General features: G+C 40.1%; 1 protein-coding gene across 1 annotated transcript in view; it reads left to right on the top strand.

Moving 5' to 3' along the window:
- si:dkey-233k19.3 (dynein heavy chain 11, axonemal) overlaps window positions 1-23,785 on the top strand; it is a 40,123-nt gene that overhangs the window by 12,402 nt on the left and 3,936 nt on the right. The window contains exons 35-78 of the mRNA XM_031852881.1: window positions 78-194; window positions 283-421; window positions 624-716; window positions 793-987; window positions 1,068-1,145; window positions 1,240-1,372; window positions 1,505-1,632; window positions 1,924-2,072; window positions 2,281-2,431; window positions 2,525-2,656; window positions 3,173-3,346; window positions 3,915-4,119; window positions 4,419-4,584; window positions 4,720-4,822; window positions 5,525-5,764; window positions 5,847-6,008; window positions 6,122-6,315; window positions 6,701-6,863; window positions 7,189-7,312; window positions 7,495-7,637; window positions 8,785-8,946; window positions 10,787-11,020; window positions 11,213-11,359; window positions 11,478-11,591; window positions 11,678-11,821; window positions 12,720-12,902; window positions 13,036-13,137; window positions 13,243-13,377; window positions 14,716-14,889; window positions 14,994-15,229; window positions 15,443-15,565; window positions 17,958-18,162; window positions 18,293-18,457; window positions 18,644-18,784; window positions 19,030-19,200; window positions 19,627-19,749; window positions 19,864-20,057; window positions 20,135-20,283; window positions 20,363-20,490; window positions 20,821-21,048; window positions 21,168-21,359; window positions 22,355-22,483; window positions 23,236-23,478; window positions 23,581-23,763. Coding sequence (XP_031708741.1) covers window positions 78-194; window positions 283-421; window positions 624-716; window positions 793-987; window positions 1,068-1,145; window positions 1,240-1,372; window positions 1,505-1,632; window positions 1,924-2,072; window positions 2,281-2,431; window positions 2,525-2,656; window positions 3,173-3,346; window positions 3,915-4,119; window positions 4,419-4,584; window positions 4,720-4,822; window positions 5,525-5,764; window positions 5,847-6,008; window positions 6,122-6,315; window positions 6,701-6,863; window positions 7,189-7,312; window positions 7,495-7,637; window positions 8,785-8,946; window positions 10,787-11,020; window positions 11,213-11,359; window positions 11,478-11,591; window positions 11,678-11,821; window positions 12,720-12,902; window positions 13,036-13,137; window positions 13,243-13,377; window positions 14,716-14,889; window positions 14,994-15,229; window positions 15,443-15,565; window positions 17,958-18,162; window positions 18,293-18,457; window positions 18,644-18,784; window positions 19,030-19,200; window positions 19,627-19,749; window positions 19,864-20,057; window positions 20,135-20,283; window positions 20,363-20,490; window positions 20,821-21,048; window positions 21,168-21,359; window positions 22,355-22,483; window positions 23,236-23,478; window positions 23,581-23,763 — 6,994 coding nt within the window. The remainder of the gene's footprint in view (window positions 1-77; window positions 195-282; window positions 422-623; window positions 717-792; window positions 988-1,067; window positions 1,146-1,239; window positions 1,373-1,504; window positions 1,633-1,923; window positions 2,073-2,280; window positions 2,432-2,524; window positions 2,657-3,172; window positions 3,347-3,914; window positions 4,120-4,418; window positions 4,585-4,719; window positions 4,823-5,524; window positions 5,765-5,846; window positions 6,009-6,121; window positions 6,316-6,700; window positions 6,864-7,188; window positions 7,313-7,494; window positions 7,638-8,784; window positions 8,947-10,786; window positions 11,021-11,212; window positions 11,360-11,477; window positions 11,592-11,677; window positions 11,822-12,719; window positions 12,903-13,035; window positions 13,138-13,242; window positions 13,378-14,715; window positions 14,890-14,993; window positions 15,230-15,442; window positions 15,566-17,957; window positions 18,163-18,292; window positions 18,458-18,643; window positions 18,785-19,029; window positions 19,201-19,626; window positions 19,750-19,863; window positions 20,058-20,134; window positions 20,284-20,362; window positions 20,491-20,820; window positions 21,049-21,167; window positions 21,360-22,354; window positions 22,484-23,235; window positions 23,479-23,580; window positions 23,764-23,785) is intronic.

Genomic DNA, 23,785 nt, shown 5'->3' with positions numbered 1-23,785 from the left:
AACCAGCTGAAGCTGAATGCATGAAGCCTTTATGCTGTAAGAGTCAAAATGTGTTAACCCTTTATGCAACCTCGTAGGTTCTTATTCTTAGATGAAGACATTGTCTTAAAGCCCTCTGTGGGGATTTTCATCACTATGAACCCTGGCTATGCCGGCAGGACGGAGCTACCTGAGAACCTCAAGGCTCTTTTCAGGTGAGAGTGATACAGTAACTTTATTTATAGTGAGCCTTTACTCAGCATTACCCAGTTTATTGTCTGCATTGTCTGTGTCCTGCTGTAGACCCTGTGCCATGGTGGTGCCGGACACTGAGCTTATTTGTGAGATAATGCTGGTTGCTGAAGGCTTCCGGGTTGCTAAGCTTTTAGCCAGGAAGTTTATCACTCTGTACACTCTCTGCAAAGAACTGCTCTCTAAGCAGGTAGGAGAAAAGCACTTAATAGCACTGTTATATTTCATAATGTTGGATTAGAACAGAGAGCATCAATATTACTTATTTTCAGCTTTACCTTTGGACCACAGCGTTGCATAAAACCATTTTTGTGCTTTGTGTGATATGATTTATGGCAAGTGTAAACACAGGAATACACATCTTTACAGTCTATTCTTATTTGTCTTAAAAGGACCACTATGACTGGGGTTTGCGTGCTGTCAAGTCTGTTCTGGTTGTGGCAGGGGCACTGAGAAGAAGAGACAAGAGTAGACCAGAGGATCAGGTGACTTACATGTGTATGTCATCTCACTACCACAAGAGGAAGACTCTGTAATCTATAAGTGCATTTTACTTCCCAGGTGCTGATGCGTGCGCTGAGGGACTTCAACATGCCTAAAATTGTCACTGAGGATGTGACTATCTTCTTGGGACTGTTGGGAGATCTGTTCCCAGGCTTGGAGGTGGAGAGAGAGAGGGACTGTGAATTTGAAAAGGCTATCCGAAAGACCACGCTGGAGCTCCGACTCCAGCCTGAGGAGACATTCATCCTTAAGGTTTGAGTTGATATGGTGTATACCTGGTCAATGTTTTAAACAAATTATTAAATAATCTATTTCTACATTTATTTTGTCAGGTGGTGCAGTTGGAGGAACTCATGGCAGTACGTCATTCTGTCTTTGTTGTTGGAAATGCTGGGACTGGGAAAAGCGAGGTTAGATTTTATTGCCTTACAAATTGTGAAAGTAAATCCTCAATTACTTTCGGTAAGGTACATGAAATATCTTAGGTGTTTGTCTTTTCAATAGATCTTGAGAGTTCTCCATAAAACCTATGTAAACTTGAAGAGGAAGCCTGTATGGAATGACCTCAATCCAAAGGCAGTAGACAGAGATGAATTGTTTGGCTTCATCCACCACGCAACTCGAGAATGGAAAGATGGTAAACAAAGCTGGTTGAGAAATGAGAATAACAAAATGTAAAACACATGAACCAGTGCTAAGTCGTTCTTGATCTAAACAGTGCTAATACCTTGTAATCTCAGTTGTTGTTTGCGTTCTTCATCTCTGTAAGGTTTGCTTTCATCACTGATGCGAGAGCAAGCGAACATCTCCCACATAGGACCTAAGTGGATTGTGTTGGATGGAGACATTGATCCAATGTGGATTGAATCACTCAACACAGTGATGGATGACAACAAGGTACCTCCCTCCTGTTCACTCATACGCTATTGTACAACACATAGCAACCAAGATGGTATAGATAGAAAAAGATGTTTCTTTCCCCCTCCTTCAGCAATCACTTCCTGGAGTGTGAGTATACTTGGAAGTCTTTTTCCAGAGCAATGAATCACAGTCACAGTGATCTTGCACCTCTGTCAAACCTGATGAGATATGAAGGTGTTTTCCTTATCGTTTGGGTGGAGTCTTGTCATATTGACCATGCAAATGTTATGATATAAGGAAACCGTAATGCTTCATAATGTCTTTCAGGTGCTGACTCTGGCCAGTAATGAACGCGTGCCACTGACTTCATCCATGAGACTGGTGTTTGAAATCAGTCACCTAAGGACGGCCACTCCTGCTACTGTGTCCAGGGCAGGAATTCTTTATGTTAACCAACAGGACCTGGGCTGGAACCCGTGAGGCACTCAGATTGTATTCACATAATATCAAATCATTTTTTAAGTTTTCGTTGCAATGCCGTTTTTGTATTATCTTCTTTATCATGTGTTGTGCTTGTTGCACCAAGGTGACTATGTTGTGTAAATCTGTTATATGCAAAATACACACTCGTTTAGATCCCAATCAGATCAGCACATCAATACAAAATGATTCCTTCCTGCTCAGGTACGTTGCCAGCTGGATTGAACAACGAGAACGCCAGACAGAAAGGGCCCACCTCACCATAATGTTTGAAAAATATGTTCCCCGTTGTCTGGAACAGATGAGAAACAGCTTCAAGACCATCACTCCTATCCCAGAAAACTCTATGGTGCAGGTACACAAGCATATGCAGGGAATGTGTTACTTCCTTTGTATGCCTTCACAGCCAGCAAATCAGACTGAAATAATATATTTTTTTCTTATTCAGACCCTCTGCACTTTGCTTGACTGCCTTCTAACACCAGAAAGTATTCCTTCTGACTCTCCACGAGAGCTCTATGAGACCTACTTCACCTTTGCCTGCATCTGGGCTTTTGGTGGGGCCCTGTTTCAAGACCAGGTATTACTTTCATTTAATTCAAGTGGATGAAATTATGAATAGTATTTTCATATCAACTTACATATCGCAACCATAACGACAATTGTAGTGCATGACTTTTGACATAACAATAACACACCCTGCAGATATGTTTGTGTCCTAATAAAGCTAAGAAAACTTTGGTTATATTTCATGGATGCTCAAAACTCGTTCCTTGACAGAAATTATGCATTTTTCATAGAAAAATGTGTTACTGGGCTTTAGTGTTTCAGGCAACATTAAGAACTGTTGGACAATGTTATTGGATAGTTTGATAATACTCCTTATTTTTCACTCTATTTACTCCTTGATTTGTCTTTGTTCTTCTGTTTGGAAGGTATAAATATAGGGTGATGTTCAACATAGTGCCTTTTGCTGACAGACAAGTGACCAAGAATAATATAAGCTTAACTGTCAACAACTTAAACTAATGGTGGGGTTTTTCATTGAAATTATATGAATTAATACATGATATTATATCTTGAATGATTTGTCCAGCTCTATGATTATCGGGTGGAGTTCAGTCAGTGGTGGACCAAAGAAATGAAGACGGTGAAGCTGCCAGCACAGGGGACAGTGTTTGACTACTACCTTGACCCTCAAACCAGACGGTTCCTGCCCTGGAGTGATACTGTCCCTCCTTTTGAAATGGAAACTTGTACACCATTACAGGTAAGAACATGAAAGCTGCTATAAATCTATAACTGTAATTACAAAAACCACAGACTTATCAAATAATCACATCACAAGCAACTTTCTCAAAGAAAAATAACCAAAAATGAACAATACAAGCATATTAAAAATGCATGTCTGCCTCAATGAACATAATAAGAGAGAGCAAAGTCCAATCATGAGGTTATGGCAGGGGTGCTACAATGGATGATAGGCTTGCCACTGTGTCTGATTACCATGTACTACACCCCATACCAGACTGTGTGGGGGTGAAGGCATGAGCAACAAGGCTTGAGCTATCACCCACACTCTATTGTCTTTCTTTATGCTCCTGTGTACAGCTGTGAATGCTCCAAAGACTCTTGCTGAGCCATAATTAGTGGGGTTTTGTTCTGAGCAAATGATGCTATTATGACAGAATAGTTGTGGTGCACTGGGGAAATACAAGAAATTATAAATCACATACAATTCACTGAACACATGTCTGTCAATAAATCACACTCGAAGAAAGCCATAATAACTATGTATGTTTCAGCTCTCTGTCTTCCTGCTGTTTCTATGATTGCAGGCTGTTCTGGTACACACGGCAGAGACTGTGTGTCTTCGGTACTTCATAGACTTGTTGCTGGAGAGGAGACAGCCACTAATGCTTGTGGGGAATGCTGGAGTGGGAAAGACTGCACTTGTCAAGAACAAGTTTGACTGTCTGCCAGAGAGTTACATGACAACAAAAGTACCCTTCAACTACTACACTACCTCCCTCATGCTGCAGGGTGAGTGAGGCTTTCTGATTGTTCTTTGGTACTTACTAGAACTTCAAGTAAACTGCAGCACCATCTGCTGGTAATGCTCACATTCACAAACCGTGGAGGAGGTAAAAACTTCCCACTCAGTTAATTTCTGCAATCATTACTTCAGTCATATGACATCCTCACATTTGACAAGTGTTAGATTATTCTAGCTCTTTAAAAATATATATGGTTTGTGTTGTATGTGTGTATGGGCAACTGTAGTTTGGTTGATTTTTTTTTTGCTGTGGATTTGTGTCAAATCACTTCGCTTTCTCTTGTAGTGATTCTTGAGCGTCAACTAGAGAAAAGAGCAGGCAGAAGCTACTCCCCTGTAGGCAACAGAAGGATGGTCTGCTTCATAGATGACATCAACATGCCCGCTGTTGACAGTTATGGAACAGTGCAGCCTCACACACTTATACGTCAGCATCTGGATTATGGGCACTGGTGAGAAGACCTCTCACACTTTGTGCCAGTTGTTCAGTTGTGTGTTTTGAGTCTTATACCACCACATGAAATATATTTGCCAAACTATGGTGTGTTCTGCTTATTACACCAAGCCGTCTCTTTTGCTCTCTATAGGTATGACAGGCAGAAACTGAGCCTAAAAGAAATACACAACACCCAGTATGTTGCCTGTATGAACCCAACTGCTGGGAGCTTCACTATCAACCCCAGACTACAAGTATGTTTTCCACTTATATTGCCCTCTTATTTACTGATGTTGGATTAAAAGAAGCATATTGTACCAGCATAATTTATTCTTCAATGCAAACGTTCAAGATTTTATTGTATAGTGTAGTTTGTAAGAAAGGATTGATTTATGGTTGCGTGAATTAGTGTGCAAATTGTTATTTTAATGCTCCCTTTGACAGTGGCACAGTTTATACATTCAAGAGTCTTGAGTCAATGCAATTTTATAGTGGATCTTAATCTGCAGAAATTTCTCAGAAACCCATTTCAGTTACTTGTTTGTAGAGAAAAGTATTAGCATGGAAACTAAGCAGCAATAACAATGCCACAAGAAAACGTCTTCTTAAATCTCTTGTGTGGTTTGGACCATAAACAAACCAGATTTCAACATCGATTTTATACTATACAAGTGGGAGCATGGTGAGGATGTATTTTAAGTACTGCTGCTGCTGCTACTACTACTACTACTACTACTACTACTGCCATTACTACTACTACTACTACTACAGACAAGCCTGTAACATGTACTTTGAAAATGTATTTCCAGATCAATTAGTTTTAGTTGAGAATGGCTATGGTGTATTTAAAGATTTTGGGGTGAGACTGAAGCCATTGCTAAACTAGCATCTTTTAATGATCAAAATGATAAACTGCTCCACACTTTCTGACGTTTGGTTGTGCCTTTACTCTACAGAGGCATTTCTCAGTGTTCGCGGTGAACTTTCCTTCGTCTGAGGCTCAGATGTCAATCTTCAGTCAGATCCTTTGTGGCCACCTGAAGCAGCAGCTCTTCAGTCCGCTGGTTCAGAGGAGTGCTGTAGCTGTTATTCAAGCTGCCATAACTCTTCATCACAAGATGGTTCACAGCTTTCTGCCCACAGCCATCAAATTTCACTACACATTTAATCTACGAGATTTGTCTAACGTCTTTCAGGTAGTACTGATAGTGAGCATGTTTTGCAATTGGACTTTTGAAAGAAAAGGGAAATATTCATACAAGTATCTGTGTTATTCAGGGCATCCTCTTCGCTGGGCCTGACAGTGTAGAAGAGAGCACTGACCTGGCACTGTTGTGGCTGCACGAGTCCTGCAGAGTGTACTCAGACAGACTGGTAGCTCTCAAGGACCTGCAGCTCTTCCGGAAGCTCCAGATGGAGACTGTGCATGCATGCTTTGAGGTGCAATACAGATTATGATAAAACTAAATAAAAATCATATAGTATGAATTGCTGTTCTTCACCTTTGGATAAAAAACATACATCAAAAGATTTCAATGATTGTCCTCTGCCAGGGACTGGAGGAAAAAAAGGTGACAAAGCTGCCGCTCCTCTATTGCCACTTTGCCAAAACGGGCGATGAAGCCTCCTATGCTCCAATTACAGACTGGGCTGCGCTCAGGTCCGTCCTCACAGATGCCCTGGAGAGCTACAATGAGCTCAATGCAGAGATGAATCTGGTACTGTTTGAAGATGCCATGCAACATGTGTAAGTATAGCTTTAGTTTGCATATTATTATGAAAATTAGAAGGATCATAGTGAACTTCATGGAATGATTTCCTTTGATAATGTCACTGTAGTGTTTTGCCCCCAAAATTATACCTAAGACACTAAACACACATCAATTAAAGGAAGAAAGAATATTATAACACCATAAAGGTAGTAAGAAAAGGACATAAGCAACTTCATGAAATGTAAAGATGGCAGTTTAATGCAATAAGGGAAGCTAATATAATGTGAGTTATTGGAATATGTTAAAAGCATCCATGCAGCTGATGTGGAGATGACATATTAAGACGGTTTGCATAGATTTATAGTATATTTGGTTGGATAGAGGTGTTTTATGGCATTACAATGATTGTGTTTTTACCAGCTGTCGCATCAGTCGTATCCTGGAGTCTCCAAGGGCTCATGGCTTACTGGTTGGGGTCGGGGGCAGTGGGAAGCAGAGCCTGACTCGTCTGGCCGCCTACATGTCCTCTGTGGAAGTCTTCCAAATCACTCCGAGCAAGGGTTATAGCATCCAGGACCTCAAGGTAAATATTGATGTTGTTAAAAGGTTGGCGCCAAACAGAACATCAATTGCAGTAGCACTTCATACAATTTGCATTAATGAAAATGTATAACTTTTAAGGGACCGGGTTTATTATTTATAACCACTGAGTAATGTTTCACGATCTCATTGATGATGCAAGTTTGTCAATTTTATCTGAATAGCCTCTTAAAAAAGCAAGTCGTAATCATGGGACTTGTGTTATCTCATTGATTATTGTTTAATTTCTCTAGTGGACCCTATATACAGGTATATGTGTGAACATTATATAGTTTGCATCCATTCATGACATGTGTTGTTTTATTTAGATGGATCTGGCAGGCTTGTTCCTAAAAACTGGAGTGAAGAACCAGTGTGTGGCTCTGCTCCTGACTGATTCACAGATACCCGATGAGCGGTTTCTGGTCATTATTAATGATTTACTGGCATCAGGTTAGACCTAAACTTCACAATAAGCATTCTGTGTTTTAGCTTTTTCTGCCTGAGAGAGCATCATCAATTATCAAACTTGTTCAGTCTTTGAAATCATTCTGAAATGATGACGTTGTATAAAGAGTGAATATTGATCACTACAGCTTGTCAGACTGTGACTATGATTGTGCCTTTCCCTCCAGGAGAAATTCCCGAGCTCTTTAGTGAGGAGGAGATTGAAGGCATTGTGTCTGGTGTGAGAGCTGAGGTCCGAGCCCTCGGACTGCTGGACAGCAGGGATAACTGCTGGAGATTCTTCACTGACCGAGTTCGACTACAGCTCACGGTCCATTTTTTCAAATATCTAAAGAAATTATTATTCACCAGTGCTTCTAGACTTATTGGTCTAAAAGAATGAAATTTAATGATGTATAATTGCTCTTTCACTTCGGCAGATTTTGTCTTGACAATGTGTTTGATTATCTGTCGCCACTATTTTGTGATGATGTCTAGATGAGTTGCCTTCTGTTAACATCTTAGTGTTTCTTCTGAAGATACTGTCACATTTAGGATAGAACGTTGCAGCTACGAAATGCCTCGGTTTCAGAAAAAGCAATAGTTCTCTTTAGTTTGATCATTGCAGTTGTTGAGTTTGGCCAAAGTGGACTTACAAGGGTTTCTGAGTCCATGATCAAATTTTAGTTAACAGTTAATTCATATAACAATTACAACGTGTCACACATATAGCCTGCCATAGACCCCCTATTTGATGGACTTCTTAATTAAAGAGATTGTACTTTTTTTAAATTTACATATATATACTTTTTGAATTTACATATATAACTGTATAACTGTTTTGTGTATACATATAATATGTTTTTATATATTGAAGCAACATCTAGCCAACCTGTCTGTCTGCATTTTCCTAGCCTAGAACTACTAGCCAAGAATAATTGTCTGTTTGCTATAGAAGTGGAGGACACATACAATAACTAACTTGGAAACACAAATCAGATCAATGTTGTGCTAGATGATTTTGATAGCACTTCAACGTGCCTTCGTAGCCGATATGCACAACCAGAAATTAATGAGAAAATCTTACACATAACTCTGTATATTATTTGAGCCACAAAATTAAAAGCACAGCTGCTGTGAAGTGTTGTTAAATATGTTTAACAGAGCCAGACAAACTGGGGGGTTAAAAGGAAGGAAATTCTTGTCTCAGTACACATGTATGCCATCCAGCTAGTCTTTGTGCCAGGGCCTCTGGTCGCGTCACCGTCTGTTCCAGCCAACTGGGAATGTGGCTGCCTGTCCACATGCCAAGGCGATGAAAGTGGGGGCACAGAAGGCTGCCAGTTATGTGTTGACTTTCCTATGTGCACTTGGCTAGATATCTTGTCATGCTCACGTATGAGGATGCACGATTGTACAGACCTGTTTGTGCATGTCTGCTTGGGTGACTCTTTGTCTCCCTACTGCCTTCTTTGTAGGTGGTACTGTGTTTGTCTCCCGTGGGCAGTACTCTTCGTGTTCGTGCCCGTCGATTCCCTGCTCTCGTACAATGCACCACCGTCGACTGGTACCTTCCTTGGACCTCAGAAGCTCTGCAGTCGGTCAGCTTCAGGTTCATCCAAGAGATTGAAGGCATTGAGGTCAGGCCTTTGAACCCAATTGCTTTATCTCACCATCTCTCTCATCCTAATTTTCAAATTCTGAATTAAATAGTTATTTTGTGTCTCCCTGCTTTACCACCACATGTGTGAACAAGAACCAAATAACAGTATTAGCTGTCAGAGATGCATTCACGGGTGTGACATACAGTAAAGTATCTTCCCTAGGTTTGCTTTGTACCCCCTTATTCTGAACTGAGTTAGATTTTAATGAACACCCTCTAATTACTACAGTGCAGCTGGATTAACTTTTCCATAGATCCCTCATCATTAGTTCTCTGCTGAGGTACTGACAAATTGCTGAACACATGCCTGGAGACTCACAGTGAGTGCAGGCATATCATTGTTTTCCATCATAGCAGTGGAATGATCACAACCCAGGATCATTTATGTTAATGAGATAAGAGTGATTAAGCACATAATGACCCTCTAAGGGGGCACAGCTGTCACAACCAGGAAGTGTCATCACATGTGTGATCATGTGCCAGACTATTACTTTCCACTGTTTGTGTGCGTGTACATCTTACCACGTGTGGATGTTCTGTAGCTGTATTCCTTAGGAAGCTGTGGTATTATTAGAGCATTAGTACTTTAGTAAGAGTTGTAGAGGCAACTTCAGCAATAATATTATTAGCGGTATAGGTGGAGTTGAGTAATGGTTGTAGCAGCAGCTGTAGTAGACCAGTATTCGAGTATGGGGATAGCAGTTAGAGCTGCAACGATTAAATGATGAGTCGATTGAGAGAAAATGAAACTGCAACTATTTGTAATAATCAAATATTTGTGTTAGTAATTTTTTAAGCAAAAATGCATTTGCTGTCATACACAACTGTTCAGACAGGCAAGATAAGATGTATGAATAAACTACTCTTTCCATCATTTTCTGACATGTTATAGACTTAGCGATTAATCGAGACAATAATCAGCAGATGAATCTATAAAGAAAATAATCATTAGTTGCAGCCCTGGTAGTAGTGAAGTTGTAGTAAAAGAAAGCTGTTCAGAGGACGACTTAATAATTTCCTTTTTTGTGGATTCAAAAATAACTTTGTGATAGTTTAAAAGTTAATGGCCATTAATAATAAAATATTTTAAAAAGTTGAAGCAAAACAACATGTCAGACATTACTGTATATGTTTAGTCATTAATGATTGTTTATCTTCTTGGAGGCTGGGAAACAAGAAATTATCATTTATTTAAAGTAAAAAAATTCACAACCCGCTAATAGTTGTTCCACACGGCCAATCAATGAGAACTTCTTTCGCATCTCAACTCAACATAGCATGCTTTGTCAAAAAGCATTATGTCAAATCTTAATTAATAATGATTTTTTTTCCTCCTGGCTCCATGATCATTAACAATGGCTTTTTGTGAGTTATGGTTAGGTTTGATCCTTGTATTGTCTGCTCATTTGTTTTTGCTTTAATTGATCGCTAACTGTATGATTAATAGAGGCTCTGTGTCATTGCGCACCACATGATGAATACCTAGTTGGACTAGTACAACGGCCTCTGTAGACAGTTTAAAAAGTTGGAAGACATCGGAGAGAATGTAAACAGTGTGCATGTTTTACAAGCTGCATGTCAGTAGTCTAAACACATCATTTTCACAGAGGTTTCAAAGCCTAATCATTCCTGCTAGCTGCACCTAAATTTCAGATTGAGTAAGTCAGGGCCGGCCAAGTAAAATGGCAAAACTTGTAGATGAATTCAAAATTTATGAAGATAATATTTCAGTCCCCATCAGGTTGGGGATGTTAAACTCTACTCAATTCAGCTCAACATGTTCTCCCCTCTCCCCCCTTGTCTGCTTATTTTTACAGCCTGCTGTCCAGGAATCCATCAGTCTTTTCATGGCCTACGTTCACACCAGTGTCAACCAGGCAAGTGAAAAATGCCAGCGCAATGAGAAGAGGTACAATTACACCACCCCCAAGAGCTTTCTCCAGCAAATCACCCTGTACAGGAACCTTCTGGAGAAGAGCCGGGCTCAGGTCCTGCACAAGATGAACCGGCTTGACAGCGGCCTTCAAAAACTCCAAACCACTGCCGTTCAGGTTAACATCTTTATAATATACTAATATACTGTTTAAATTAGGGTTTGAGGTACAAGGTTGAGGTAGTACAATTAGGAATAGTACTAGTCTTAGTAATAGTACTAACCCTTTGATTTAAACAGTGTGGGTTTTCCCCCTGGCATTAAGTATATTACACATTGAAGTTTGTGTAAGTGTTTTTCTCTATTTTAGGTTGAAGATCTAAAAGCTAAATTGGCATCCCAAGAAGATGAGTTGACCTTTAAAAAACAGAATATTGAGGCTTTAATTACAAAGATTGGACTGCAGACTGAGAGGGTTAGCAGCAAGAGAGAGGCTGCAGATGTCGAGGCACAAAAGGTGAGATATCCTATTACATTTTGGTTTTCATTCACTTTTTGAAATTGCACTCTTCACACCACACCATTCACTACATGCACTTTTTGTGGTTTATTTCTTCATGGTTGCTTTTGTCCAGGTTGCCGTCATCCAGGCAGAAGTCTTTGTCAAACAGAAGGACTGTGAAAATGACCTAGATAAGGCGGAGCCATCACTGACAGCTGCCACAGCAGCACTGGACACCCTCAACAAAGTGCTTCATATTATTTACAAGACACTAATCCATTAAACCTTTGGCTCATTCTTCAGACAATATAATGTTTGTTATTATTTTTTTAGCTGAATCTTACTGAGCTGAAGGCCTTTCCAAACCCTCCAGTGGCAGTGATCAACGTAGCAGCAGCTGTGATGGTTCTGCTAGCACCCCGCGGTCGAGTGCCTAAGGATCGGAGTTGGAAGGCGGCACGGGCCTTCATGGGCAAGGTTAAGCTGTCATCGTGTCAAACACATCTGCCTGATTAATGCCAATCTAATTTGTGTGTGGGCCTTGACCCTGGCCCTGGCCAGCATCTCTCCAATGCTCACATTACATCTGGATGGCTCTATGAATATGCTTACTCAGTAGGGCTGCATGTGTGGCCATAAAAAGATGTATTTGTTTTTTTTAAATGCCGGTAGAATTTAGCATGAAATGGAGGTAAATTCTTTCTTTTACAAAAGCATTTTTTGTGATTGTAGACCTAGTATGTTTTTTTTTTTGGTTAATCTGAATTGCTTGATGGTTGTAAATTATTTTAAGTGGAAAACATGTATATGCATCCTTTTTATATACATTATTTAAAAAAAACAACATAAAGAACAACATCAGGCTAAAATGGTTATTTTTCACTGGGATCCTTAATGTTAGGTGTAGGTGGCGACAGGTGAAAAAAGGATAAGGCCAGTGCCATTCAGTGAGGAAAATGATTTTAAAGATACTTTCTTTTTTTTTTGAACCCCTTTACATTCAAGATGATACATTTTATATTTGACATGCATATCTAAATGCATTCAGGTAAGTCCACTATGATTTTTCATTATGACAATTAAGAGTAATTCCAGTATCATTGCCAGCTATCAAACTAGTATTGGTCCATACCAATTCTATTCATGAATTCCACACTACACCAGATATTATATAATTTGTATGGCGTTTAACGGAGAATTAAATCAAATTATATTTGTTGTGTGGCACTGTCTCTTGTAAACATTAGCATTCTCATTTTCAGGTTTTATTGATAAGTAACTTTTTTCCAACAGCAACTGATTTTAGACTGGTTTCAGCCCAAAACGCCGGTGCAGTCACTAATGTATTCCCTGTATTTTTGTTTACTTCTGTCAGGTGGATGATTTCCTCCAAGCCCTGGTGTCATATGACAAGGAGCATGTCCCTGAGGTCTGTTTGACTGTGGTAAAACAAGAGTATCTGAGAAACCCACAGTTCCACCCGGATCTAGTTCGGACCAAATCTACAGCTGCAGCGGGTCTCTGTGCCTGGACTATTAACATTGTCAGATACTATGAGGTCAGGCAATTCCTTCAGATACGTTATTGTTATGATAAATGTTAATACAATTCCTCGTGTATTTTCTGCCAGAAGATTTGTTCTTCACCATTGAGCTTTTTTTTCATAGTATGCCTCCTTTTTTTTTTTGCAGATTTATTGTGCGGTCATTCCAAAGAGGCATGCACTATCACAAGCTAATGCAGATCTAGACACAGCAACAGCCAAGATGTTAGCGGTTCAAAAGAAATTGACAGTGAGTGCAATGTTATTATTATACTTAATTAAGTCACTTAGTCTAAAAGCTAGATTTTCTTAATGGTGTCTAATTTCCCTCCCTTCCTTTTGATTTGTTTCTCAGGATCTTGATGTAACCCTCCAGAGCCTAACAACTCAGGTTGAAAGGGCTACAATTGAGAAAATCAGTTGTCAGGAGGAGGTGATGCGTAGCAACCAGACCATAGAGCTGGCCAACCGACTGGTCAAGGGCTTAGAGGTAAACAAGGAGAGATAAAGGAGTTTGTTGGTGTCATTGGGGCTGACCTGGCATAGAGTAAACTGTCAATTTGCGGGAGGTATGCACGGAGAGGCTCTGGTAATCGAATTGCATCAGTAATCTGGACTAGAAGTTGTTATGTCCTGACTAGCTAGCCTGACAGTTGTGTGAGTAGATCAGGCAAAAGGAGATTTTACAGCCTGGCCCAGCAGCATACTGGGGACTTGTGAGACAGGTAGAGAGGGCTGGACCACAGAAAACGCATGGCTGAACTTGGCAACTGGCGGGCTGAATGGTATCCAAATAGAGAAAGGAAGAGAGATGGCAAGTCAGTGCAGTAGAGAGGTTGTGCATGTACAGTAGTATTTACTGTATAAGTAGGTTCTATACATGGGATGTGTGTCTGTGTGTGCGTGCGTGCGTGCGTTCACGCATTTCTGTGCTCATGTCCTTACACGAGTTTGTAGTGAAAAAATAATTAATACTCTGATTTTTTTAACAAATTGAAAAAGTATCAAGAGGAAGTTGTGGAATATGAATATATGGAATATATAAATGTTGAATGTTGCTTATTTGTATAATTCTTTGAATATATATTCAACTATTTTGCGCTCCTGTGCATGCCTTTCCAGGCTACAGTATCTATTATATTTATGGATGCTAATATGGAATAAAAGATGGCCATTTCAGTGACCATTTTGTAAGTTTTCTTATTGCAGAAAATAAATGTGGTTTGCATGGAGCAGCTTGGCTTTTAAGCATATCAAGATAAATGTTTTGTCTTTATGGCATTGACCTGGAAGCAATAGTGTTCAGACTAATAAATCAGGCCGTCTATATTTAATCATTAACTTACCTCAAAGCCTCAACAGCTGTTGGAAATTAACAATGTCTCACCCCAGACTGAGTGATATTACAGGCAATCCATAATGCATTAGAGTAAAATTATAGTGATTTTTAACTGTCTGAGAATGTATTATGTGACATATTCTAGATCCGCAGCCCCTTGTAAGAAAATGCCATGCATGATTTATTGTTGTAGTGCTGTCACAGTCATAGTAGCCTACTGAAGGTTTAAATGAATGCTAAATTGATGCAGAGCGAATCTACAGCCAATCATTCAAAGCTATTTTAAGGGAATTGCCGTTGTATGCTTTACTGCTTACATCTTCTTAATTTTTAAATTAAGTATAGTGGGAAGTTGCCCAGCACGTACAGTACATGTCCCTGCAGGGTAGATTCTTCCTCAGGACTTCTGATGGGATAGAATGATTAGGGTTTTTCGTGTCTCCTGTGTATTTTTAAAATTATATTAAAGCCTGGTCTTTTGTCTTGCAGTCAGAGAAGAAGCGCTGGTCCCGGGCAATTGTTGAGTATGAAAAGCAACAGAAAACCCTGTGTGGTGATGTCCTCATCACTTCAGCATTTGTCTCTTACATGGGTTACTTTACCAGACAGTATCGTGTGGAGCTCCTTAACAATGCATGGATCCCCTTCCTTCAGTCTCAGAAGGTAAGGCCAGTGTTGCAACAGATTTGTGTTGGTAAGACTGGAGCACATCATACTGCCACCAGTGCTTCAGCTATAGTGACATCATTCCTCTGTTTCTGTTCCAGGTCTCTGTACCCCTGACAGAAGGCCTGGATCCAATCCTCATGCTTACAGATGATGCCACTGTGGCTGCCTGGCATAACCAGGGCCTGCCAAATGATAGGATGTCCACCGAGAATGCTTCCATCCTGACCACCAGTGAGCGTTGGCCGCTCATCATCGACCCACAGCAGCAGGGCATCAAGTGGATCAGGAACCGGCTCGGGCCAGAGCTGAGGGTGGTGCAGCTGGGACAGAAAGGGTGAGAAGGGGCTGTATTCTGATTGCAGTTAAATCGCCATCAGTTTGTATTGTCTCTTGTTGTTTCTGTTAATATGTATTTTTTTTAGAGACTGAAACCTTTCCATTTACCAACATCCACTAGAGACTGCTAAGATATGGTAGCATACAAATGTAAATGTCCCACGACAATTGTTTCACCTGTTTTTATTCAGTTTGCTTTTTTATTCCATAGGTATCTAGATGTGATTGAACAAGCCCTTGTCTGTGGTGAAACAGTTCTGATAGAGAATCTGCCGGAAAAGGTAGACTCGGTCTTGGAGCCTCTGCTGGGTAGAAACACAATTAAGAAAGGAAGGTTAGTATTGAAACATCACATTTACATTGTTGTGCTTAGAGCGATTAAGGATAAAAAAAAATTAAATACATAAAGCATTAAAACAGCTCTCCAATAGTAGGTGCTTTGTTTTGTTGAATCTATTTGGCATGGGGCTATTACACACCAAAAACATTTGAATCAATGTAGAGTTTTTGTATCCTTGCTGTTACACAAGTTGATATTCCCACAAGTCGTCCCAATGTGTCTGTGGTGTTAGAAAATAGGAGCAGATTTGCCAGATGGTTGAATCTCACTGAGCATTGAAACAGCAGTAAGACATGATTGAATGCATTATTATTGCCCGCTCTTTAGATTATAAATGAATTTGCAGCGCGTGTTCTGAATCCCTGAGGCCAACATATTGATTGGCCTCTCAAGACGGGTGATAGATGTATATTCGTGTGTTCATATTCTTTGGGTGTGATGAATATTGACCAGCCGAACCTCAGTGTAAAAGCTGAATTAAGGACAGTCATGGTTATGTATAAGGACTCCTGTCTCCCACAAAAGATGGCCTGTATCACACTAACTTCCGCGGTCCTCCATTATTATGGCAAATCAATTCAGCTTCCATAATTCCATAATGCTGATCTGTGATTTGCTGGAATTTGTCTTCATTCATTTTTTTGGGAAACAGAATAATAACATTGCTGAATCAACTTTACACTCTCTACAATGACACTTTATTTGCATCTTTATTATTATTTAAAATCGCAAAATGAGGTCATATATGGGTATTTTGTATCATTTAAATATGAACAGGGCTTTACACTAATGCTACTCGACTTAAACATGTGTAACTTGTATACACGCTATCCAAACCGGCACTTGTTTTAAACACCCTGTATTTGGTGAATCTATCTGATGTCAAACCTGATTTTCAAACATGACAGTATGAATAGAAAACACCACATATTGACTTTCTGCTTTGACTTCCCTCCCAAAAATGTCTACATCTTTCTTGCTCTGATCTATGTATGACCATGAATATTGAATATCTTACCACATGTTCATTGAAGTTCTTCTGAAATCCTGTCTGTTCAGACGTAACAATTCATCATAGTAAATCTGATTATAAGTTTATCCCTTTTAGATGACCCACACACTTGTTTCTGTCGATGATTAATACAACCTGCTGGGGCAGCCATGATGGATCTGGTGGGGATCCACAGCTGAAGTTCATTAATAATTGGAATGTTGTAGAGTGTGAAGTAATGAATACTAATTATTCCTTTCATGGCTGACGGAAGACTACAAGCCAATCCATCAGCAAGGACTTTAATTTGGTGGAGTAATGGTTCTATCAATAGTACATTAATTCTGGCTTGTGAAGATATAGAGTTGAACCAGACCCAGGCCATGAGGAACCTGTGCTGTAAAATTGGGGCCTTGCCTGACATCCAAGGGGTAATTAGAGAAAAATGAAAAGCCACCAGGTTCGTCAAGCCATCGCTAATTTAATTGAAATGCAGGAACAGATAAATACTGGCTGCTGTGGTGATAATCTTTCATAAGATTGTTTACAGTATGAGTGACATTTGGAGCCAGCGGGAAGTTCTTTTCTGTCTTGAGGTTGCAATGCATGAAAGTGAGAGGTCGATGGGCTCAGATGCATATGGACAACACTAGCTTTCAAGATACTTAGTGTGCACTGTGCAAATATTCCATAGGATCATCAGCATTCAATCATTCAATCATAAGTGAAATCACCTGTACTTTCAGGGAAAGCACTGGTGATATTTCTAATCAGCGAGTCAACTTCCAATCATCATTAATGTTTCACTTTCTCCCTTTTGGAAGTTTATTGATGGGAAGATAAAACCAACCGGAGCAAATTTAACTCTGCAGCCAATTTTGCAATTGGATTCTTTGTTCTTGACAGGCAGAGAATAAGACTTCTACTCCTATGTTTTCAGCAAAGTGGTGTTTGATTTGTAAACAATGACTAAAAACACACAGTGAAAGTTCCCTCTTGACATTGTAAGTACTAGTTTGACAAAACAATGCAAACTCAAATCCCATTGGCTAACTTTTTTCTGAAGCTTTTAACCAGTAGGTTTACTCTGCTCAGTAGCTGTTTTGATTTTCTCCTAATTACCTTTAGGACCTCTTGTCCATGCAGCTTTAACAGTTAGGCATAAATACATGTATACACATACTTATTTCCTTGAAGATTAAGCATGGTTTAAAGCTTAGAGAAAGGCTAATAAGTGGACTTTGAGTTTGAATTGTTTTGTCAAATATATATACTGTGCAGTAAAGTTTCAGTCGATACCTATCTACAGCAGCAAAAAAGCATTTTACATGTTTTACGCATTTTGAAGTATACTTTCTTTTTCTATTTTTTTTATTGTACTCTTCTGTTATCAAGGTACATTCGAATTGGGCACAAAGAGTGTGAATACAACAGTAACTTTCAACTAATCATCCACACCAAGTTGGCTAATCCCCATTTCCCTCCTGAGCTCCAAGCCCAAACCACCCTTATCAACTTCACAGTGACTCCTGAGGGCCTGGAGGAACAGCTGCTGGGACAGGTAGTGTCCCGGGAAAGGCCGGACCTGGAGGCCCTAAAGGTGAATTAGGAATTTAATGAAATGTATAGACTGTTAAACCTACAGTGAAGCATTTTTATTGGTGATTTTTCCATGCAAAGTAACAGTCCATAATACCAAATTAAAATAATTCTGAATTGTTTTGTGTAAGCTGGAGCTGACCACACAGCAGAACCACTTCAAGATTGAGCTCAAGAGGTTGGAGGACGACTTGTTGAGTCGCCTCTCTGCAGCGCACGGTAATTTTCTGGGTGACATTTCTCTGGTGGAGCAACTCGAGAACGCCAAGAGCACAGCCGCTCACATTCAGTGCAAGGTGAGGTTATAGGGTCCGTTGTGCATGTGTCTTTTTTTGTCACCCAAGTATTTTTCTCACAACAGGAAGCACCTCATTTTATTGCATTTGCTGCAAATGATGTGTAGTCAGGAATATGTGTAATGAGATGGTTTTGGAGCATGACTGAGAGCCTAATAGCTCATTTTGTGCAATTGGAACACACAGGTGGTGGAGGCCAGAGAGAACGAGACAGAGATCAACGAGGCTCGAGAACTTTACCGCCCAGCAGCTGAGAGAGCGTCACTCCTCTTCTTCATCATCAATGACCTCAGCAAGATTAACCCCATGTACCAGTTTTCTCTCAAGGTGAAACCTTTACCCCTGAATTACTCTCAGGGGACACACATCAGGAGATCAACGATGCTCAGATAATTTTGTCATTGTTGTTTCTTTTGGTAATTAAGATTTTAGGCACACTCCCCTTAAACCTGTGCTTCTATAGCAAAATGTAAGCCTTTGTTGTGTTTAGCTGTCAATCAGATGCAGAGCTTTTGGTCCTGTCTATATGTATTCCTTACCTGATCACCGTCCTCCCTTTGGTTGTATTCCAGACCTTTAACTCTGTGTTTAACAAAGCAATGGAGCGTGCAGAATGGGACGAGGATGTGAGGACCAGAGTGCACACCATCACTGAGGCCATCACCTATTCTGTATTCCTGTACAGCAGCCAGGGCCTGTTTGAGAGAGACAAGTTAACCTTCTTGTCACACACTGCCTTCCAGGTGAGGGACTCAGGGCCGCCTCAAAGGTGGGGCCTCCTGTCATCCTCATCAATCAAACTACTTTTCTGCCCCCACATTAACTTCAATTAAAAGCAGTCAGCAGGACCATACGCTGCTATTGATTACCTCTCACACCATGCTCCATGGCTGCTGTTCAGACAGTTGGTTCTGACAAGGGGGTTGGTTCTAATGGCATAATGCAATTATCTGTCATTGTGCCAGCTGTTTTCATCTTTAGAAATTGTGCTGCTCTGAAGGCTGTCCTTCATGTGGGTATTTTACATTCAGAAGCACTTGTTCAGCCTGTATGAGTTTATACGATCCCTTTGCCAGAGTTTTTTGCAGTTTTCATTTGTTGTGGAAATGATTTAAAAGAGATCAATACAACATAGATCATTGCAAACTGCTCCTGGTTCTTCCCCTCAGATTCTGCTCAAGCAGGGCCTGATTGATGCTCAGGAATTTGACTTCCTTCTGCATTTCCATGTGGAAGCTTGCAAAGTTAGTCCTGTGTCCTTCCTCTCCCCGCACGCCTGGGGAGCCATTAAGGTATGGTTAAGGCTATTAACATATGTGATATATATTGATTATTGTTAGTCATCACTACACACAATATATTGCACCACTTAGAGAGGTCTTGTAAGATATGTTGTTTGAAAATAGAGCATTTCTACAATGGAGGACTTCAACGGACTGGACAAAGACATCGAGAGCTCACCAAAGCGCTGGAGAAAGATTGTTGAGTCCAGTTGTCCTGAAAAGGAAAGACTCCCCCAGGACTGGAAGAATAAAACGTCCCTACAGAAGCTCATTATCTTTAGAGCACTTCGCCCTGATAGGATGACCTATACATTAAGGTAAGCAAATGACCAAAGAACATTTGTATTTCTAACTGCTGTATATCACTGAGGTTTTTGACTATGTTTCTTGGCAGGAACTTTGTGGAGGAGAGCATGGGAACAAAATATGTGGATGCTGCCAGGCTGGAATTTGACCAGTTGTATGAGGATAGTGGCCCCTCAACCCCTGTATTCTTCATCCTCTCACCTGGAGTGGATCCACTGAAAGATGTGGAAAAACTAGGTACTGTGTATATGGTTGGTTATTTATACATTCTGATTAGTTGGTAGGGATAACTATTCAAAATGTTCTTTCTGTGCAGGATTGAAGCTGGGATTCTCCATTGAGCAGGGCACTTTACACAATATCTCGCTGGGACAGGGGCAGGAGGAGGTAGCGGAAAGGGTTCTGAGTAATGCTTCCAAACTTGGACACTGGGTCATTCTGCAGGTAGGAAGCAGTACTGTTCAGTGACTAGGCATGCATGTAGTCCCTGCAGGCTGCTAATGATATTATCTCACCCCCTGAGCTGAGGAAATAAACTCAATTTGGTTCAATAAAAAGCATAATTGGCTAAATCAGTTCCATAAATGCCTCGTTTTAGAGGGAGAAGCCTGCAGCCAAGTGAGTCACTGAAGGTTTTCTTACTAATTGAGAACATAGCAAGACATGTTTGAGCATGAAGCTTTCACTAATGAACACAAATTGAATCATGTATTAAGAAAGTATTTATGTACGACATAATATCTGCCTAATCTTTTTTAAATTTTCATTGTTTAGAATGTACACCTGGTGGCTCGATGGCTGCCCTCTCTTGATGCTCTTCTCGAGACAGCAGCGGTTGACAGTCACCCGAACTACAGGGTGTTCATCACTGGGGAACCAGCACCAAGCCCTGAGCAGCATGTTATCCCCAGAGGCATACTGGAGAATGCCATCAAAATCACCAATGAGCCCCCCACTGGCATGAATGCCAGTCTACATGCAGCCCTCCTCAACTTCAGTCAAGTGTGTTGAACATTTAAAATAATTTCTCAAAATGTGTTACATTTGATAAAAATAAAAAATAAATGTAGCATTCCATGTAATCTGTATTTCTTACTCTCTCCCTTTCGCTCTCTTTTCAGGACACTCTGGATATGTGCTCCAGAGAACAGGAGTTCAACTCAATGTTCTTCTCCGTCTGCTTCTTCCATGCTTGTGTTACGGAGCGCCGTAAATTTGGTCCCCAAGGGTGGAACCATAACTACCCCTTCAGCACTGGAGACCTCACCATCTCAGCCAGTGTCTTGTACAACTACTTAGAGGCCAACACTAAAGTAATTTTTACCACTATTTTTAAAGATACTTCAACATGTTTTATTTAAATCGTATTCATATTGGTAATGTTATAAGTTACACTTTTAATTCGTTTTTTAATACTACTTTCTTTAGCTTTGTAAATGCATAATGACTATGGTGTTTGCGATGGCATTAATGTTGGACTGGGATGTTGAATGGCAGTTCAGTGTATCCAATTACTTATTGAAATCTTTTGTTTCAGTGTTATTTGTGAAAAATGTTCAATCTCGTCTTTTTTCACATTTCTTCTTTTATAACTATGAACACGCACAACCTATAATTTAGCTTTAATTTCATAAAGACAAAAAAAAATCCATTCTTGGGGTGCTGCACCCCTCAACTCCTAATGCATTTATCTTAGAACTCCTATTACTCTGGTCACAACCAATTATGTCTCCTAGGTATTCTGTCCTCCAAAAACGAATGTCCTTCATTATGTTAACCAAACAGTAACCTGTATGTGCGTATACAGAGAATTCATTAGGAGGGCAATGAAGCGTTATCCTAAATGTAATTACATGCAGCCAATGTGACAGTTCACAACGCTACATAAGTGATCACTACAATTAGAGCTGATGAAGGAAGCAATTTGCAAAACAATACAGGTACAAATGATTGTAAACCTCCAGCTTTTGTAATTTGTTATGAATCACAGGTTCTTTTCTTCCTCCTTCACCCTCGCAGATCATAATCTCCCGCTGAGGAAAAGAGTCTTCTGTCATGCATTAGATCAGTGTGTGTAAAGAAACATAATTTTGTTACATTTCCCTACTGTTACCATTATGATAGAGCTCATTTGGGAAGAGATCATATACGTAGTTGTTGCTTGAAGTTCCAAAAGAGGAATGGAATAACAGGAATAACAAATTCAACAGAATTTGTCTTGAAAGTTTATATGCTCCTAAGTATTTAAGTACTACATTGTTCTTGTATTTGCATTGTCATATCAGCCTACAGACCACGTATATTATAGTCCATGCAGGTGCCCTGGGAGGACCTGTGTTATCTTTTTGGGGAGATCATGTATGGAGGACACATTACGGATGGCTGGGATAGAAGACTGTGTAAGACTTATCTACAACAGTTCATGCATCCAAAAATGGTAAGTCAGTGTTCATGTTGCCATGTTCGAGGAATCTATTTGTTTTTTCTCTTTTTTGTGTTTAGTTTAAACACAACTATTGCAATAGAATTACATTTGAACTGGTTTTATTGTTCAATTTTTTCAAGATAAGAAAAAGCCCCACTTGTCAAGTTGCTTATACTGTACACTCAACAACTTGTTGCATTTAATTTTACTGTGTCAAATAGTTAAGAAAATCTACAAATTAGTTTTGAATTGCTTGGTGTTGTTCAGGTAAAGGGGGCCCTCTTGGGATGTAAACCTAAACTGCAGCATTGCACTTCTTTGGCATTGTTGATTTTTCCACCCTCACTTTGGTGATGTAATCTCTCTGTGTGCCATATTTGTCTGCCAGCTGCTGCATGACACTCCACTATAAGCATTATTAGGTATTTATTCTTCTGCATGTGTTGTTGATATATGCTTCAGTTAGAATTCATCAGTTTTTTCTCTCAAAAAGGACTGATCAGCCCTCTGCCAGTTAACCTTTACTACCAAACAGCTACTGTTCCTCCAATCAGACTCAGTCAATGTGTTTTACTGTTTGTGCAGCAAAAGGCTTGTATTACTGTTCATCATATTGTATTCTCAAACACAGGCTAAGTTTCGCTTGCAAGATTTGTGAGGGTGGTTTACGTTGGATATTAGTCGTCGTCACCATGTTTTGCTTTACGTTAAATTGTGCGCTGTATGTATTTTCATCTTTGTATTCTTTATATTTCAATTCTTAGTTTGAAGGGGAGCTCTTTCTGTGTCCTGGGTTCCTATCACCTCCATTCTTGGACTACAGTGGTTACCACAGTTATATTGACGAACATGTCCCATCTGAGAATCCCACTCTGTATGGTCTACATCCAAATGCTGAGCTTGAGTGCCTCACTGTCACTTCAGACAACCTCCTAAGGACTCTTCTGGAACTGCAGCCACAGGACTCCTCCAGAGGGGAAGGGGCAGTTCAGAGCACAGAGGAGAAGGTTTGGAGGCAGAAAGAATCATTACTGGGGGGAAAAAGCAGCTGAGAATACATCAACCTATACCTACATAAATAACCTAACTATGCATATTATATTTTTCAGGTCAAGTTTGTCATTCAAGATATTCTTGACAAGCTTCCTGAGGAGTATAACATGGCAGAGATATCCACAAAGACAACAGAGCGAAGCCCCTACATTTTAGTCTGTTTCCAGGAGTGTGAGCGCATGAATCTTCTGCTAGCAGAAATAAGGAAGTCCCTTAATGTGCTGGATCTTGGCCTGAAGGTGCAGTCTACTGTGACATATA

This window comes from Anarrhichthys ocellatus, unplaced genomic scaffold (assembly GCF_004355925.1).
Source record: "Anarrhichthys ocellatus isolate YVR2014 unplaced genomic scaffold, GSC_Weel_1.0 scaffold13, whole genome shotgun sequence".
NCBI lineage: Eukaryota > Metazoa > Chordata > Actinopteri > Perciformes > Anarhichadidae > Anarrhichthys > Anarrhichthys ocellatus.
This window is presented reverse-complemented; position numbering and strand designations above follow the sequence as displayed.